Source organism: Alosa pseudoharengus, unplaced genomic scaffold (genome assembly GCF_046254945.1).
Source record: "Alosa pseudoharengus isolate Yale_2024_CS ecotype anadromous, Long Island Sound unplaced genomic scaffold, YU_APseudo_1.1 YU_APseudo_1.1_scf_15, whole genome shotgun sequence".
Classification (NCBI taxonomy): Eukaryota; Metazoa; Chordata; class Actinopteri; order Clupeiformes; family Clupeidae; genus Alosa; species Alosa pseudoharengus.
Window position 1 is genome coordinate 1,165,947 of NW_027468620.1, and position 18,486 is coordinate 1,184,432.

The 18,486-nt window shown below is 39.7% G+C and overlaps 1 protein-coding gene across 1 annotated transcript in view; it reads left to right on the top strand.

The window, feature by feature from the left end:
* The window catches only part of LOC143124796 (L-threonine ammonia-lyase), an 83,678-nt gene that overhangs the window by 37,523 nt on the left and 27,669 nt on the right, over window positions 1-18,486 (top strand). Inside the window, exon 8 of the mRNA XM_076286493.1 lies at window positions 14,796-14,921. Coding sequence (XP_076142608.1) covers window positions 14,796-14,921 — 126 coding nt within the window. The remainder of the gene's footprint in view (window positions 1-14,795; window positions 14,922-18,486) is intronic.

Here is an 18,486-nt window from a genome sequence, read left to right on the forward strand (position 1 = left end):
GTAATCACACTTACACTTTTAATACCTTGAAAAGACTCTCATTTTGTTTATTTGATGTTGCCTAGCAACGCAGCGTTCAGAGCAAAGATTCTAGAACAGAGCTTCAGAGAGACACATTTTGAGTTCGTGGCCAAGTACCTAAAATATTGGTTTCCATGTGTATGTGCTGGATGGTGTGCTTCCTTTATGAAAGTAAGTGTTTTATAGAGTTACAGACATAATGAGTCATGTTGTAGTGGTCAACATAAATGTGCCCCTTCTGTTATTAGAATGCTAAGCGGAGAAGCATGCTAAGCGGAGAAGCATCCTAAGCAGAGATTTAGTATCATTAATTTCTTGTGTGGCTAGCTATAGGGATGTTGTATACATATATATCAGAGGCGATTGCTCTAAGACTTCAGGGGAAGCTCAGCCTCCTAAAATATCACGGAAAATCGCATCAAATAACACTATTACATTAGCTTCTAGCTTACTATTCCAACTAGAACATGCTGAAAACATGTTCATCTTCATGGCTAGTTTGTTCAGAAATAAGGTTTTGTCGCTCATTTATCGTGATTTCGCACCCGTAGTGACGACACTATCCATCAAAAAACCCATAGACGCTCGGCTTCACTGGGCTTTCAATAGGCGAGTTCGTCTTGAGGCAGATCTGACTTGATGTGATGCATGCTGGGTTGAACACAATGCATACAGGGATGGACGCAATGCTTGCTGGTTAGAAATTTTGTCCGACTTCTGTCAGCCGGGGAGGGACTTACCACTGTGACACCATGTCACATTACCTTAAAATATCGCGGGAGTCTTAGCCTGCAGACAGATCTTGCAGTTGCTTTCCACGAGCTGCACGAGCTAAAACACACCCTCATGACGTCAGTTCAAAGACGTGATAGGGCCATTAGGCTTGTTCGTCTTGACTGACCTAGCGTTCATGGGCTTCGTAAAAACCTTTCTCCGAGTGAAAACATCATCATTCCGCGTCATTCACGTCACTTAATGTGTGAGTCAGAGGTCAGAAACTGGGGCTAGATTTTGCTAACAGAGTTGCCCAGTTAGGGGCTCGTCATCACTTTTGTCGTCACGTTGTAGTTCGTTTGTAGTGCATGTGGCCTTTCATGTCCAACAGTTTTAATGTGAACTTGGGAATTTGCCGTTTTTGTCACTTGAAAGCTGCATATCTTTCTTTCACGAGCGTCTTACACTATATTTTAAGCAAATACAGTTGTTTGTTTAGGATTAGTGAGTGTATGTTTTAACCTTTGTTGTGGCATCCGTGTTTGTCACACATTTCGACGGCAAAGCACATGAACACTTGCCGTCGGAAAAACAAAGTAGCCATGGGGGCGGTCCTTGTCATTCCGAGGTGCTCTGAATGCACCATGAGTCTGACTTTCGTCTGGCTTTCTACGTAAACGTGATCTTCAGAGGCTAGCCGGGAGGAGCTACAACAGAGGGCAGCTCATCCCGGACAGAAAGGCTACAGTCTGCCTGACGTGACTCGCGGGAGACATCGCGGGAGATATCGCGGAATTTTGTTGGCAATAAATACAGCAGAACTTTCATTCTTACTCATTAAAATGAGCATGATGACTGGCGAAATTAATTCTTATGATGTAGTGTAAATAAACCACTGTTGTCATACAGTTAACAGGCCTGCTTTGTAGCACATAAATTCAATATCAAGTGTTTTCCCTATATGTGTGTCTATTTATTTAGCCAACAGCAGAAAATAACAGAATATCCAAAAGTTTTCAGTAGGCTAGCCTACCATTGTTGCAGAAATCACGTATAAGAAGGTATCCCTTCGATTTCTGTTTATTTTCGCATATTCCAACATAAGGAAGCAGCATGAGCCTCCAGTCATAATCGTCATGAGGACATTCCTCCCAAATGGCCCTATCACGTCTTTGAACTGACGTCATGAGGGCGTGTTTCAGCTCGTGGAAGGCAACTGCAAGATCTGTCTGCAGGCTAAGACTCCCGCGATATTTTAAGGTCATGTGACATAGTGTCACGGTGGTAAGTCCCTCCCCGGCTGACAGAAGTCAGACAAAATTTCTAACCAGCAAGCATTGCGTCCATCCCAGTATGCATTGTGTTCAACCCAGCATGCATCACATCAAGTCAGATCTGCACAGATCTGCCTCAAGACGAACTCGCCTATTGACCTCTCCAGAATAAGTCCCGCCTCCGTAACTTCCGTATCCATCCAACTTCCGGGCGTGGATTGTCTATGAGAAATAACATGGCGTTTCGAAATATCATACCGGTAAAACATCTGTAGGTAGCGAAGTTGAAACACACACTTCTGCCATCTAGTTTCCACTGGATTTTTTGATTGTCGGTGCCGTTTAAGTAGTATACAGATCTGCGGCAGATCTGTGCAGATCTGACTTGATGTGATGACTATACTACTTAAACGGCACCGAAAATCAAAAAATCCAGTGGAAACTAGATGGCAGAAGTGTGTAGGCCAATCTGCCCAGCAGCTTTTTCTACTTTGTCACCTACAGAGTGTGACAGGTACGATCTTTCAAAACGCCATGTTATTTCCCATAGACAATCCACGCCCGGAAGTTGGATGGATACGGAAGTTAGGAGGCGGGATATATTCTGGAGAGGTCTATTTGGGAGGAATGTCCTCATGACGATTTTGACGGCAGTCTCATGCTGCTTCCTTATGTTGGAATATGCGAAAATAAACAGAAATTGAAGGGATACCTTCTTATACGTGATTTCTGCAACAATGGTAGGCTAGCCTACTGAAAACGTTTGGATATTCTGTTATTTTCTGCTGTTGGCTAAATAAATAGACACACATATAGGGAAAACACTTGATATTGAATTTATGTGCTACAAAGCAGGCCTGTTAACTGTATGACAACAGTGGTTTATTTACACTACATCATAAGAATTAATTTCGCCAGTCATCATGCTCATTTTAATGAGTAAGAATGAAAGTTCTGCTGTATTTATTGCAAACAAAATTCTGCGATATCTCCCGCGATGTCTCCCGCGAGTCACGTCAGGCAGACTGTAGCCTTTCTGTCCGGGATGAGCTGCCCTCTGTTGTAGCTCCTCCCGGCTAGCCTCTGAAGATCACGTTTACGTAGAAAGCCAGACGAAAGTCAAGCCTAATGGCACTTACAGAGTGGGCTGATCTCAGTGCAGAAAAGCTACACGTTTATTGAACAAGCGCCACAAAATCGTCATTTCCAGGGAAGCCCGGCATCCAGTAGGGGTTAGGTCAATAGGCGAGTTCGACTTGCGGCAGATCTGTGCAGATCTGACTTGATGTGATGCATGCTGGGTTGAACACAATGCATACTGGGATGGACGCAATGCTTGCTGGTTAGAAATTCTGTCCGACTTCTGTCGGCCGGGGAGGGACTTACCACCGTGACACCATGTCACATGGCCTTAAAATATCGCGGGAGTCATACCTAGCGTTCATTGGCTTCGTAAAAACCTTTCTCCGAGTGAAAACATCATCATTCCGCGTCATTCACGTCACTTAATGTGTGAGTCAGAGGTCAGAAACTGGGGCTAGATTTTGCTAACAGAGTTGCCCAGTTAGGGGCTCGTCATCACTTTTGTCGTCACGTTGTAGTTCGTTTTGTAGTCCATGTGGCCTTTCATGTCCAACAGTTTTAATGTGAACTTGGGAATTTGCCCTTTTTATCACTTGAAAAGCTGCATATCTTTCTTTCACGAGCATCTTACACTATATTTTAAGCAAATACAGTTGTTTGTTTAGGATTAGTGAGTATATGTTTTAACCTTTGTTGTGGCATCCGTGTTTGTCACACATTCGATGGCAAAGCACTTGAACACTTGCTGTCGGAAAAACAAAGTAGCCATGGGGGCGGTCCTTGTCATTCCAAGGTGCTCTGAATGCACCGGGCATAAAAAAAAAAAAGTTTGGTTCCTGTTGGTTGTCAGTTGAGGCCATGGGTCGGTAGGGAATTTTTTTATTTTTTTTTTTATTCCAGTGGCAGTAAGGGATAGGTAGAAAATCAATCCCACCAGGATTTCGCGAGGTTTTTTGAGACTGTTGCGACCTAAAATGCCTGGATGGAAGTTGCGGTGATTTTAGCTGTTTCTTGTGGAGAAATTGCGGGAGGAAGTGAAAATTGCAAAAATAGTTTAAATTTAGGGCAATTAAGGTTAGTAAGACCAAAATCACACTGATAATCTTGATGCTTATTAAAAAAAGGATAATCAAAGGTAAACAGTAAGGATTACAGAAAATCAAAGTAGGCCTACTTTATTTGTGAAAATGCTTTGATTTGAGGTAATTCACAAAGCATTATAGTAGAACTGTCCAAAAAAGACAGTCACCTAAAGAGATGGCATCATGTCATATGTTTCAATACATTCATATATTTTGTAATTCATATTAAGTTCATATCTTTTTAATAATTCATAGTCTGTGGCCTGCATAATTACTAATATCCAAGTAAGTATCTAGTAATTTCATATTGATTTAAACTATTTGACTACACTTCTGTTTAATGTCATTACATTGGTGGTGTACGTCTAATTGACTGCCTGCCCCTTTAAGGACGTGAGAGTAGCCTAATTACATTTCTGAGTGGATTGGAAGGCTTGCATCTCACTGTGTTCCATAGATGTATATATCTATGACTGTGTTCGGCTACGAGTGTAAATCACTTTTTGCATAGTGCATTACCATATGTGGATGCAAGTAGGAATATAAATGTTAAAAAAACAACTCGAATGAAATCATTCTTGGATCATAGAAGAGGTAAATGTCTTGCAATTTTATTAATTTTTATGATTTTGGTAGCACTACTCAAACTAAGCCCACAAGTTAGCAAACATAAGCTTGACATAAACATGACATAAGCTAAAAGAAAATATCCAGGTAAACGTTTGCCAATGGGTTGCATAGCCTACTCAAATGTCAGTAAAACAAGTATGCCTTAATTAACTTACTTTCATAGCCTAGGTAGGTTAGCAACACCAGGTTGAGAGATGCAAGTAAGCAGATAGCAGCAGACGTTAGCCTTCTATTTATTGTCATCAAAACTGCAGAGGAACGAACACTTAGGGCAGTCTTTGGTGTCATATGCAGAAGGTGCAGAAGTAAGTGTGCCATCTGGCTCAATATTCTGCGCGAGGGACTGTTGCGGTAGGTGACATTTCACAGTGAAACTACGATGACAAATTTGCGAAAAAGTTGCGGTGTTTGGACAAAATTGCGAGTGCCTTGGTAAGTGACGAAAACAATCGTGTTCGTGAACTGTGCATAGGCTACTTTGTAACAGAGAGAATACGCTCATCCCTATACATAACGCAAGGGGTAATTAATGTAATTATAGTTCGCCTTTTATTTGTGGATTTATTTAATGTAGCCTAGACTATTTAGTGTTATTTCTTCCCCAAGCTCATAAAATAAATTTGGGTCGCACATAAATTGACAGGGTCGGTCGGAAACCGGAACCCAAGAAATTTTTTTTTTATGCCCCATTAGCCTGCAGACAGATATTGCAGTTGCCTTCCACGAGCTGCACGAGCTGAAACACGCCCTCATTACGTCAGTTCAAAGACGTGATAGGGCCATTTGGGAGGAATGTCCTCATGACGATTATGACTGGAGGCTCATGCTGCTTCCTTATGTTGGAATATGCGAAAATAAACAGAAATCGAAGGGATACCTTCTTATACGTGATTTCTGAAACAATGGTAGGCTAGCCTACTGAAAACGTTTGGATATTCTGTTATTTTCTGCTGTTGGCTAAATAGATAGACACACATATAGGGGAAACACTTGATATTGAATTTATGTGCTACAATGCAAGCCTGTTAAGTGTATGACAACAGTGGTTTATTTAAACTACATCATAAGAATTTATTTCGTCAGTCATCATGCTCATTTTAATGAGTAAGAATGAAAGTTCTGCTGTGTTTATTGCAAACAACATTCCGCGATATCTCCCGCGATGTCTCCCGCGAGTCACGTCAGGCAGACTGTAGCCTTTCTGTCCGGGATGAGCTGCCCTCTGTTGTAGCTCCTCCCGGCTAGCCTCTGAAGATCACGTTTACGTAGTAAGCCAGACCAAGTCAGACTCAGCCGAAGACTTGCGGCAGATCTGTGCAGATCTGACTTGATGTGATGCATGCTGGGTTGAACACAATGCATACTGGGATGGACGCAATGCATACTGGTTAGAAATTCTGTCCGACTTCTGTCAGCCGGGGAGGGACTTACCACCGTGATACCATGTCACATGGCCTTAAAATATCGCGGGAGTTTTAGGGTGCATTCAGAGCACCTCGGAATGACAAGGACCGCCCCCATGGCTACTTTGTTTTTCCGACAGCAAGTGTTCATGTGCTTTGCCATCGGAATGTGTGACAAACACGGATGCCACAACAAAGGTTAAAACATACTCACTAATCCTAAACAAACAACTGTATTTGCTTAAAATATAGTGTAAGATGCTCGTGAAAGAAAGATATGCAGCTTTTCAAGTGATAAAAAGGGCAAATTCCCAAGTTCACATTAAAACTGTTGGACATGAAAGGCCACATGGACTACAAACGAACTACAACGTGACGACAAAAGTGATGACGAGCCCCTAACTGGGCAACTCTGTTAGCAAAATCTAGCCCCAGTTTCCGACCTCTGACTCACACATTAAGTGACGTGAATGACGCGGAATGATGATGTTTTCACTCGGAGAAAGGTTTTTTCTGAAGCACATGAACGCTAGGTTAGCCTGCAGACAGATCTTGCAGTTGCCTTCCACGAGCTGAAACACGCCCTCATGACGTCAGTTCAAAGACGTGATAGGGCCATTTGGGAGGAATGTCCTCATGACGATTATGACTGGAGGCTCATGCTGCTTCCTTATGTTGGAATATGCGAAAATAAACAGAAATCGAAGGGATACCTTCTTATACGTGATTTCTGCAACAATGGTAGGCTAGCCTACTGAAAACTTTTGGATATTCTGTTATTTTCTGCTGTTGTCTAAATAGATAGACACACATATAGGGGAAACACTTGATATTGAATTTATGTGCTACAATGCAGGCCTGTTAACTGTATGACAACAGTGGTTTATTTAAACTACATCATAAGAATTTATTTCGTCAGTCATCATGCTCATTTTAATGAGTAAGAATGAAAGTTTTGCTGTGTTTATTGCAAACAACATTCCGCGATATCTCCCGCGATGTCCTTGTCATTCCGAGGTGCTCTGAATGCACCATCAGACGAGTCCAGGAAGTGACGTCAATTCCGGAAATAAGTACATAATTTACTTTACTCTTTATGGAGAATACAGTGCGAAAAAACGTGTTTTCTTTTACAGTTCATGGAAAAAATAGTCACATTAGGTAGAAGCTTTTTATTATTATTCGTAATTCACATGTATTTATTAAATAATCGATCGCGACTGACTGTCCACGTGATCTGCCAGAGTCAGCTGGGAGGAGCTTGTGACTCACGCATAGGGACTCACGGCAGATATTGCACGAAATGTTGGTTTATGGCTATCGTTTAGATGTCCTTCCTATTCATTAACATGAACATGATGACTGACTAAATAAATGACTATGATGTTTAATAAACCATTGTAGGCATACACGTTATCATTATATCACATCAAAGTGTTTTCTGTAGGCCAGGCTACTGTGTGACATGCTTTACACTAGGCTACAGCATAAAAACAATAGGCTATCAACACGTTTGCAGTATCACTGTTACAGAAATCACATACAAGAAGGCCTCCTCTTGATTGTTTGTACATTTTTGCATATTCCAACATAAGGAAGCAGCATGAGGAAACTTGTCGTTTTTCTGCCTTATTTTCCAACTACTTTTACGAGTCTGCAGTATCACTGAGTACAGCTGTACAGTTGTTACAAGAGGGTCTGGCGTCCCTTTGTTATGATGCACTTACTGTGACGCGGTCATTCGTCTCTAAATGACTTAACTCCCTCTCCCAGCGTCTCTGGGAGTGAATGGGACAGTGGGATGGCCTGGACAAAGATTGTTAAGGCGGAGCAAGATATTTCATCAGGAGCCACTTCCGGGAACCCGGATCGCACGAGGGGGGGTCAAAATCCCCTGCTCCATTGAAGTCTATGGGCATAGCTCAGAATTTTACCACATATGCTAAGGTCTTGGTTCTATAGAGTTAAGAATGTGAATTTTGGGCACGTTTTCATGATCCTCAAACCCTTCTAAACATTTCAGGTACATTTTTAGCATTTTTGAGCATTCCAGTCTGGAGAAAATCGACTTTATATCAGGTGTGTGCCGGTTATTTATGCCGCTGCTGTTGGCCGGTTGCAACGTACGCTCATCAATACGTCATCGACACGCCTCTTTATGCAGACAGGATTCGATCCCCATTTCGCGCCCATAGACATGAACTACAACGAAGTATCTTGCTTCGCCTTAACAATCTTTGCCTTGGACGCCGAGCTTCTGTATTATGATTGGAGGAACCGTCATAGGGCTGGACTCTTTTTGATTGACAGCATATGTCGCGATCTGACAGGAAGTGGTTCAAGTTCAAGGGATGCGTTAACGTTAGTGTTGACAGGTGAAGTCAAGAGGCAAGGCAAGTTGCAGCTCAAATTCTCATAATTTGGGAGCAATACAGTCGGTTTCTATTTGTCTTTGTAAATAGCATACTGTAAATAAAACCGTAATGTGGAGTTACAGAGTTTGTGACTTGCTTTTGTTTCAGTTATGTATTTAGGCTAAGTTATAGCCTAGAAATCTAGACGCACCCTAGCGGCGGCAAATTAATTTGCTCAGCCTGTACGTCTAGTATCAAACCATAGGAATTTCTATTGGCTGACGCCGTGGACGTCATCCAATCACAGCGCTCTATTTTGTTAGAGAGTCTTAAGGCGGGCTTAACAGGATGATGACAGTCCTACGACGGTGAACAACAAGGAAGGTGGCTATGGCGAACGAAGAGCGGTTGTTTGAATCAGCGTTGGCGTCAACTTTGGAGGAGTTGGACTTGTGCTTTTCTTTGAAAGTTGAGCAACACAATGCACTTAAGTCATTCCTTTCGAAGAAGGATGTATTTGCCGTTTTGCCGACCGGATACGGATATGGTCGTAGCGCTGGCCTATTGCATGCCTAGGCAGTTTGAAAGACAATTCTCTGCCCGCCCCTTGGATTAAGCGAGGTGAATGGGTCGATTCCAGACTATACATTTTAATGATATAGGATGGCCCGCCAGGCTAGCTAAGTTAGGTAGCGTGCTATATAACGGTGTAGGTTACATGATGCCATACCAACTCTATAGCCTACTGTTTGGCCTATTCTGGGTTTTGGGATAATTTTTGCCCTCAAAGAACAATATAGCACCTTAATATTAATTTAATAATTGACCAGTTTTATCAGAGCTTCCCCTGTTCCAAAGAGCAGCAATCGCCACTGATATATATGTATGTTGTTATTGGGATTTATGTTGTTTAGCGTAATGCCATGGTCATTTGATATGAGATGCTTGCACTCGTAACTTCGTCACGTGTAACTTTAGGACTGCTATTTAGCACTTTAGCCCTAAAAGTAGCACCTAAGTCTGTGACAAGAAGTGGCGAGGACTCCTAACTCCTAACGCGATGTTTTGAAATGCATCTACTATTGTGTACAGGAGCTTCCAATCGCGAGGGAACTTGCATTGTAGGCAACTAAGGGATGCAATAACACCACCAACAACCAAAACTAGCCTACTCATTGTCAACATGTACATTAAATGTAACGTTTCATGTGAATCAAATTAAAATGTTTTCTTTGCAAACGTAGGCATAGGCATATGGTGACAGATTAATTTAATAATGCTGCTGTGTGAATGAAGCGTTATCGGCGGCCGATATATTATTGGCCGATAAGTGAAAAAATGAAAATATACTGTCATTTTATTTTATTGATTTGATCTCAGTCATAGAAGCTAAATTCGAAGGCAGGCCAAGGGTAAAATCCAACGAACCGCATTCAACCCGCAAGCCAATAGTTGAATAGCCCTCTCATAGAGCTTTTGAGATATTGCCACTGCTCCAACACTGAAAGGCACTGTTACAATGCCTGGATCAAGCCAGGTTCAGCATAGCGTATGCCACTGTCTGCTCACGTTGGTGACCGGACCAGGGCAAGCACACTTTCGCAGTTCCCGCCGGAAATGCAGTCTAGTTATTATTACAGTGCATAAAAATTAGGGATGCACGATATATCGGCAGCCGATATATTATTGGCCGATAACTGAAAAAATTAAAATATTATTATCGGTCCGATAACAGAATTCTGGCCGATAATTTGCGCCGATATTTTTTAAAGTCCTAATTTAGGCCTACGTAAGGTCCGTCTGGCTACACTGAGCTACTTGAGCTTGGTTGGCTATACTTTTTCCTCAATATAATGTCAGCGGTGTGAATGTATTTCACCACTCTAACAAAATCTGTGGATATGCGTTCATTTGGGAATCTGTGCATCTCAAAATCCTCTCGTGAATGATCCGCCATTTAACCTTACCAGAGCGGAGCTCAGCCCTATCTAGAGTCGTCTTGTGCTGATGTGTTTGCACTTTACCGCTCTGGTCGGGGAAACAAATAAACAAACTCGTTAGTGGGACGAGTACATAAGTAGGCCTAGTTCTAAGTTGTGTTTTAGTATTATATTTGCATTACTTTAGCTTGGGTTTTGTATTATTACCTAGAAATATGCTAACCATTCCTGCTTCAGTTCCAGACAGGTCATCATAATAAGTTATTAAAACCTTCGGGGCTAACCCCTTTCATTTCTGCTGCAGCAGGTTGTGCGCATCAGAGTAGACGGACATAAGATACAGTCTGAGGAGTTTTATTCAGTTTTATTCAGTTACCCGCAGTTGAAACTAAACCTAAGTTTCCCTCACAAACTCTGATTTGGTCGCTATACTGTAGCTTATTCCCAGCTGAGCCGTTTATGAGTGTTTAGTCCTAAATGAAAACGATTCATACTCTCTAGCCACTCACTCGCGATTCACTGACGTCAGGTTCACTTAAAGGAGCCACACATACTGTAGGGCTAGGCTACTGTTATGTTGACTGCTGTACTATTGAGGACTATTATGAGTTCTGTACATCATTTGGTGGTAGGTAAAATTACTGAAATAAAATTATGCTTATTAAATGCTTTCCCCAAATCGCTTTTCACTATTTTTTTTCAAGAGTAATATTATCGGTTATCGTATCGGTATCGGCCACAACAAACCAATAAATATCGGTTATCGTTATCGGCCCTAAAATTCCATATCGGTGCATCTCTAATAAAAATGCACTGTACTGTTCTTCCTAGGCTTCTTCTTCTTCTTCCGCTGACCACTTTCGGTTTTTGCTATTCAGCTTGAACTGTTTAAGGCGAGACACGGCAGGTGAAAACATCGTTTTTTCATGCACTGGTCAATTTTGAGATTTTGGGCTAATTTGCTACATTAGCATATATTCTTTCACACTTCTACAACAACAAAGCCCGATTTACACATTTAGGTGTTTATTTCATTACATTTTGTCTACTCGCGCCTGTATATTTCTCCTAAATTCACCAAAAGTTAGTCTTCTAACGTTCCATGCTCTACCGCGACCGTGCTACAAAACATAACATGTGTAGTACCGTTGGAAAGCTCTGTTTTTCCTGCATGACCTTGTGCTATCCAAATATGGACACTTCCTTTGTAACCGCAAACAATAGCGAAAGTTCAAAGGCGAGTCTAGGCTGAGAACGGAATCTCTTGGCTGTGTTCCAAGGCTGTTTTCTCAAATTGAGTTTTTCTCATTTTCCAGTAGAAACATCTCAGCCTATGTAGCACCTATGTACACCAAACTTTCCAGATATACACTTAGCAGTGTTCTGAAGATATTTACAGAGGGATTTGTTAATAAATCATTTCTGGCCTGATTTATGTGACATTTTATTCAAAAATATATGGCAAAAATCGTTTTTTTAAGGCTATGGACAGTATATTCTGATTTCCTAGGTAATGAAAGCAGATATCCTGAAATCCCTCTGTAATTTTATTTTTATCTTGTATGCAAACAAAATGAAAAAATTATTTTGTACCTGGCTTTATCATATGTTCAGATCTATCTACCGAAAATATATGCAAATTTGCACATATTTAATGAGATAATGCCTAATTTGCATAATTAAACATTCGAATTTCAAAAACTTGTAATACATTTTTTGTTCATACTTGTGTAAGTAATCAACTGAGGAAGTTTCATGGTGATGTCTATTATTTTAACATTTTACCCTATTCACCTGTAGTGTCTCGCCTTAAAGCGATGGTTCGGAGTAATTTCACCCTAAGGTCCTTTGCACCATGACCCCGAGCCAAACACCCTCCCAGAACCTTTTTTCCCTTGGTCGAACCCTGGTCGAGTAGCTCTGTCAGAAACTAATGACGTTCTGCAGTCATAATGGAACCAACTTTTATCTCGTAAATTACCCCACTAATAATGCCCTGAATGGTACGAAACCTCTACAGTAGTACAACTATGACCTTTAGTCCAATATCGCGGCATTAGAAAGTTTGTAAGTGCACCAGGAGTTTTAAGGAGTTTATTTAAATAACACTTGCCTCTGCATCTGCTACTATACCGCTGTGTCGACGTTTCTTCCCTGATTTGGGAAAAGCCCGTAAAAGTCCTGACAGGAAGCGATTACATCAACGTTTTTTGGTATATCCAGTTTTTAATATTTTTTTCCGAAGTGTTTACAACTTAGTGTTAACTAATAATTGTTGCAAACTGGACTACGAACAAAATATTAGTGCATTCCTGGATCTACATCCTTATGTATGCTTCCTGCCAGGACTTTTACGGGCTTTTCCCAAATCACAAGCAGATTCCTTCTGCAGAGATATGCTAATTGGTCATTAAAATACCAACACTTACCAACGCTCCTTGCTCGTGTCACTCTCATTGGTTTAATGGATGTTACACCCAATATACACGCATGACTAATTAAGAAGCATATGAACAACTCTTTTGAACTGTGTGCCTAGCGCAGAGACAGTTGTCACTGTTGTCAAGATAGCATATTTTGATTCAGACACGCCTTTAATGATCATGCACTGATTATCATGCACTTGATCATGCTTCAGACTTTGCACTAAGAGACCTTAGTTTTTTTCAAAACCCTCGCTGCTGCATTTTGTACTATCTGGAGCTTCTTAATTGGGTCATTCTATGAAATGGGTGCCTTTTCCACTATGCAATTTTAAAAAATTTCTTCAAAAGTAAACTTCTTTTCAATTTATCCACAGCATTAAAGACATGATCACCCTCCAAAAAAATCATCTTTTTCCACCTTTTTGAATGTTGCGTGCTTCCGATCAAAGAAAAGATTATCGGTTGAGATTATCTTTATGTGTGTGATGAATCGTAAACGATTTAAAAAGGCATACATTTGTTTTTTCACTTTGAAATATAATTGAGACATCTGACAGGGTGGTATAAGACGGGGTGGTACATTTCATGATAAAATGGGTCTAGTTATCCACGTAGTCAAGTTATTGACTTAACATACATGCTTTCAATTAGAAATGAGCTTAGCAATGCTTAGCAATGATAGTGTTAAAACTGTAATGAAAAACAGTTATTCCTGTCTAATGTGCGTGACGGGGTGGTTCGGTTAAGCTTGATGGGCCCCCTCATATAATGAAAAACCAACAAATTAACAATATAAAAGAATGTCAGTATTTTTCAGCTTAGGTTCTTGGGTGCTCTACAAGCAGATATTATTAAAAAATGTGATTTCATTTCAAGTAACAGTATGCTATTTACAGACAAAACAAGTTCATGTGACAGGGTGGTAAGTCAAACCAAGGGACCAAACCAAGGGAAAAAAACAAACCAAGGGAAATCATAAAATATTTTATCATCTATTTATAATATAATCCAAAACATGATTTTATTATGTCATCCTAAAATATAATTAAATCTGAAAATAACAAAAGTTTGATAAGAATATAACATTTGCATGATATTTTAGATGCTAATGTCATGTCGGTCAACCCGGACACATTGACATGGCCATGCACAAAAATGGTTAAACATAGTGTGATACTCTTTAAAAATAGCATTGTCTAATGTTTACAAGAACCCTTGAATTATTAGCTTTAGGCTTTAGAAACACACTTTGGCTCTAGTTTGTGCCTTATGCATCTCATCAAATGTTGTGGATGCAAATTGCACCTGTTTCATACATGACCCAATTGCCTTTTTGGGAAGGCATTAAAGGGAACGGCATTCATTGGTTTAATGGATGTTACATAACATCCATAGCCTTCAACAGCTGTTTTTGCATATCTGTGTGGATGAAATTATTTTGCGATACAAAGGAACAATATTTTTTTTTTTTTAAATATTTATTTATTTATGAGATTTTCCTTTTTCTCAAAATATTTTTTTTCCCTTCAAAGTTGGATTTTTCCTAATTGTTTTCATTGTGAGATCACAATAAATAAGATTATTTTTTATACCGGTTTTTAGTGAACTTTAGCAGAGGTGCCAATAATTCTGGAGGGTACTGTAAGTCAAGATGGATGTTAATCTGTAGGGGAATAGCTGTTTTAGCTGGAAACACCAGAAGCTCAGTTTTTAAGAGATTAAGCTGAAGGTGCCGATCTTTCATCCAATGACAATTATCCACTGTATGTATGTACAAATACTTCACACATTTCTATCTACATACAGTATACCTACTGTTGCCAGCTATTACTGCTCTAAAAACATTGACAATCTTATTTCGCACACAGAGAGGAAGATGCCCTGGTCGCTATGCTGAGGTTTCAGGAGTATGAACGATCCATGGTTGACATGGAGGGAGCCATGGGATTGGCAGCTATCATAGCTGGGCTGCTGCCAGAACTTAAAGGTAAAAGGTAAGACTATCAGTCTGGAAAATTCAGTCTTTTTAGCAGTCTTGATAGATGCCAGAATCCATTGTTGGACTGTACCCATGGACGTCAACAGGCCATTTTGCCGGTGCTTCAGCCCCGGATGTTTTAAGTAGCCCTGAATAGAATTTTAGAAGTATACTGACAAAGCCTATTGTTTTAGTGGTGCAGCTAAACACGGATCTCTCTCTAAACCCTCTATAAACCCTCTCTATATAAAGTCAATAACATATTGAAGTGATGAGGTCACGAAAGGAAAGCAGAAAGTAGGCTACTACAAAGAAATCTACAACACGCACACAGTTTTCATGCGCACAGGAGAGCGAGCGTACACAGTAGAGCCCGACCGATTTATCGGCGGGCCGATATTATCGGCCGATATTAGGCATTTTCCAAACTATCGGTATCGGCATTTATAATGGCCGATAAATGAACATTTTAAAAATAAAATAAAAACGTACGAAACACCCTTCAACCATGTCATGAGTGTTGGCGTTGTATAGTTTGTCCACCAGAGGGCACTCTACACCGTCCCTGCTGGCAACACTCGTGTATAACGCGCCACACATCCTGCAACCTGCTGATCCAGCCAGAGTCGGGCAGAAAGAACCAGTTATCCGCGAGTGAGATCATCAGTGAAGTGTGTTCATGGTGATTTGGTCACGAGACATACATTGCTTGAAATAACAATTAAAAGAACATTCCCATCAGTTCTCTTGACTCAAATAAGCATGACAAAATTCGTGAAAACAATGTCCAGTTTTGCTGCTGTTAAATAAGCCGAGAGTGAAGCGGAATTAGCTAGTAATTACGTTACGTTGTTACAGTGTAGTTGACTGTCTGTCCTTTTAACTTTTGACAATGTGACTGAAAATGTATTTCTTTAATAGCGTGACAGTTATAGCAGTGAGACGTATCATCTCTCCCCGGCCTGTTGTTTTGAAAGCGTATGTTTTACAATTTGCAGTATGACGTTATCCATTGCTAAATTAGGGCTCATCATAGACTAGCTAACCACAAAGCTAGCTAATGCCATGAATATCAGTGGAAGACCGCTAACGTTAACATTAATGAGCTTGGAAACCACAACGAACTTATTCTGCCTAAATAAAGTAATGATTTATAACTAGTATATCTGTAGTTACAGTCCCTGCATTGTAAAATGTAAGTTAGACGTGCAATTATTACACACGCACACTCAAACCTTTATCTTGTTTAATGATAATACAAATGATGATGATAGTAATAATGTCATCATTATTTTTTGTAATTATTAAGTCTTAGTTCAAAGTTATATTTATGAAGCTTACTAAGTCTTTTAATACTGGTAACTTTGATTTGGTTGTTGTTGTTATTGTGTTTTTGTTCAAAAGACTAAGTTTCATATCTTAAATTTATTTATATTTTGATGTTCCTCTGTGACAATATTATTTAAAAATAAACAAGTTTGTTTTTGAAATGCATTATCATATTATTTTAGTCAATAATCATAAATAACTACAAATAACTAATGTTAGGGAAATCTGTTAATGTTTTGTTGCGCGTTTCTGAAAAAAAAATATATATATCGGCCGATATATCGGAATATCGGATTTTTAAATCAACAAATATTTGTATCGGTATCGGCCTTCAAAATCCTTTATCGGTCGGGCTCTAGTACACAAGTCTTACTCATTGAAGAAAGACTTCAACACTAAACACATATGGCTCTTACCCACCCAAGCACACCAGTGTTTGTGATGGCACAGTTTCCGAATCACTGCCTCCATGCACTGTCGACTAATCAATGTGCTGATACATTTTGGGGTTTTTAACAATATGTCCACACAAAATGTAATTTCTGTTTATAAAAACGTCTTTTTTCTACTTTGTGAGTTAAATGTTTTCATGCAGATGGAAGTTGATTAGTGCTACATTTAGCACCTGTGCTGACGTGTGACTAGTGTTTTAAATTGATCGACACACGTCTCCGAGCAGCACTGAGGTGAAGAGATGAATCACACTTGGTCCCTTTCAGCCTTCTAAACGAACTCAGATTGAGAGTTCGTTTAGTATAGAGAGTGTTGTCCACCAATTTCTGACCTTTATTGTCCATGCCATGATACTGCTAACATCACCTCATAGGCATAGGCTGAAGGCAACACAACGTCAACCTAGCCTACATTTGAATGATTTTGTGACATCGCAGGAACAGTACAGGGGTTTTTAACATCATTACCCCATTGTGACTATATGAAATATACAGTTTCCATCAAGTCTACACATTATGCGCGCTAGCAAACCTATACTAGCCTACCCCATGCAGCAGGAGCAGGCTAACATTAGCTCTGGAGTTTGTTCGAGGCGCCTGAACTACTGATTAAGGAAACCAACGAAAAATGCTGATAAACATCAACAAATGCCATTCGTTTCTTAACATTACGTGTTGGTAAACATCACGGTTCTGACAACACTCTCAATACAGTGGTTCTAAGTAAATAACTTACATTAAGAATTCACAATAACGAGATACTATCTCACAATAACAAGATACTATCTCACAATAGCGAGATACTATGTCAGAATAATGAGATACTATCTCACAATAACGAGATACTATCTCACAATAACGAGATACTATGTCAGAATAATGAGATACTATCTCACAATAACGAGATACTATCTCACAATAATGAGATACTATGTCAGAATAACGAGATAGTATCTCACAATAATGAGATATCATAGATCAGATTTTTTTTTTTATGTGGCGCAAACGGGCTTCCATAGGTACGGAACCCGGGAGGTGTCATTGCAATATATTTTTTAATATATTGAGAATGTTCACTTATTTTATTAAATTGTGCGCTCATTTTTATTAAATGGTGGTCTCATTTTACTAGATTGTATATATAATGTGCTTGTTTTACTAGTTCTCTCTTTTAGTAAATTGAGGTCTCATTTTATTAGATTGTGCGCTTTTAGTAAATTGTGCCCAAATTTGTCAAACATTTAAATGAGAGCACAATTTAGTGAAATGAGCGCACTTTAGTAACACGTGTGCACGATTTAGTAAAATGAAAGCATGATTTCTGGATATACAATAAAAATATCTTGCAATGACCTCTCCAGGGTTCCATACATACAAGAAAAACTGTACAGCACATTTAACAGGCTGCTGTTCACTTGAGCTAAACTCAACTTGTGACGTTAGCTAAAGGTTGTTAGACATAGCAACAGTAACCAAATCAGTCTACCACTGAATTAGAAAATGTATTTGGCTGGCATGTTGACTGACAGTTCAAAAGGATCTTTGCAATAACTTCAGATCAGAATTCATTCTGAAAATATTAGGCTATTATATTTCAGAAAACAATATACAGCGGGGAAAATAAGTATTGAACACGTCAACATTTTTTTCAGTAAGTATACTTCCAATGAGGCTATTTGCATGAAATTTTCACCAGACATTACTATTAATAATAGTAATCCACCCATATAAAAAATCCAAACATTAAAGTCCATAGGTAGAGTTATGTGTAATAAAGTGGAATGACACAGGAAAAAAGTA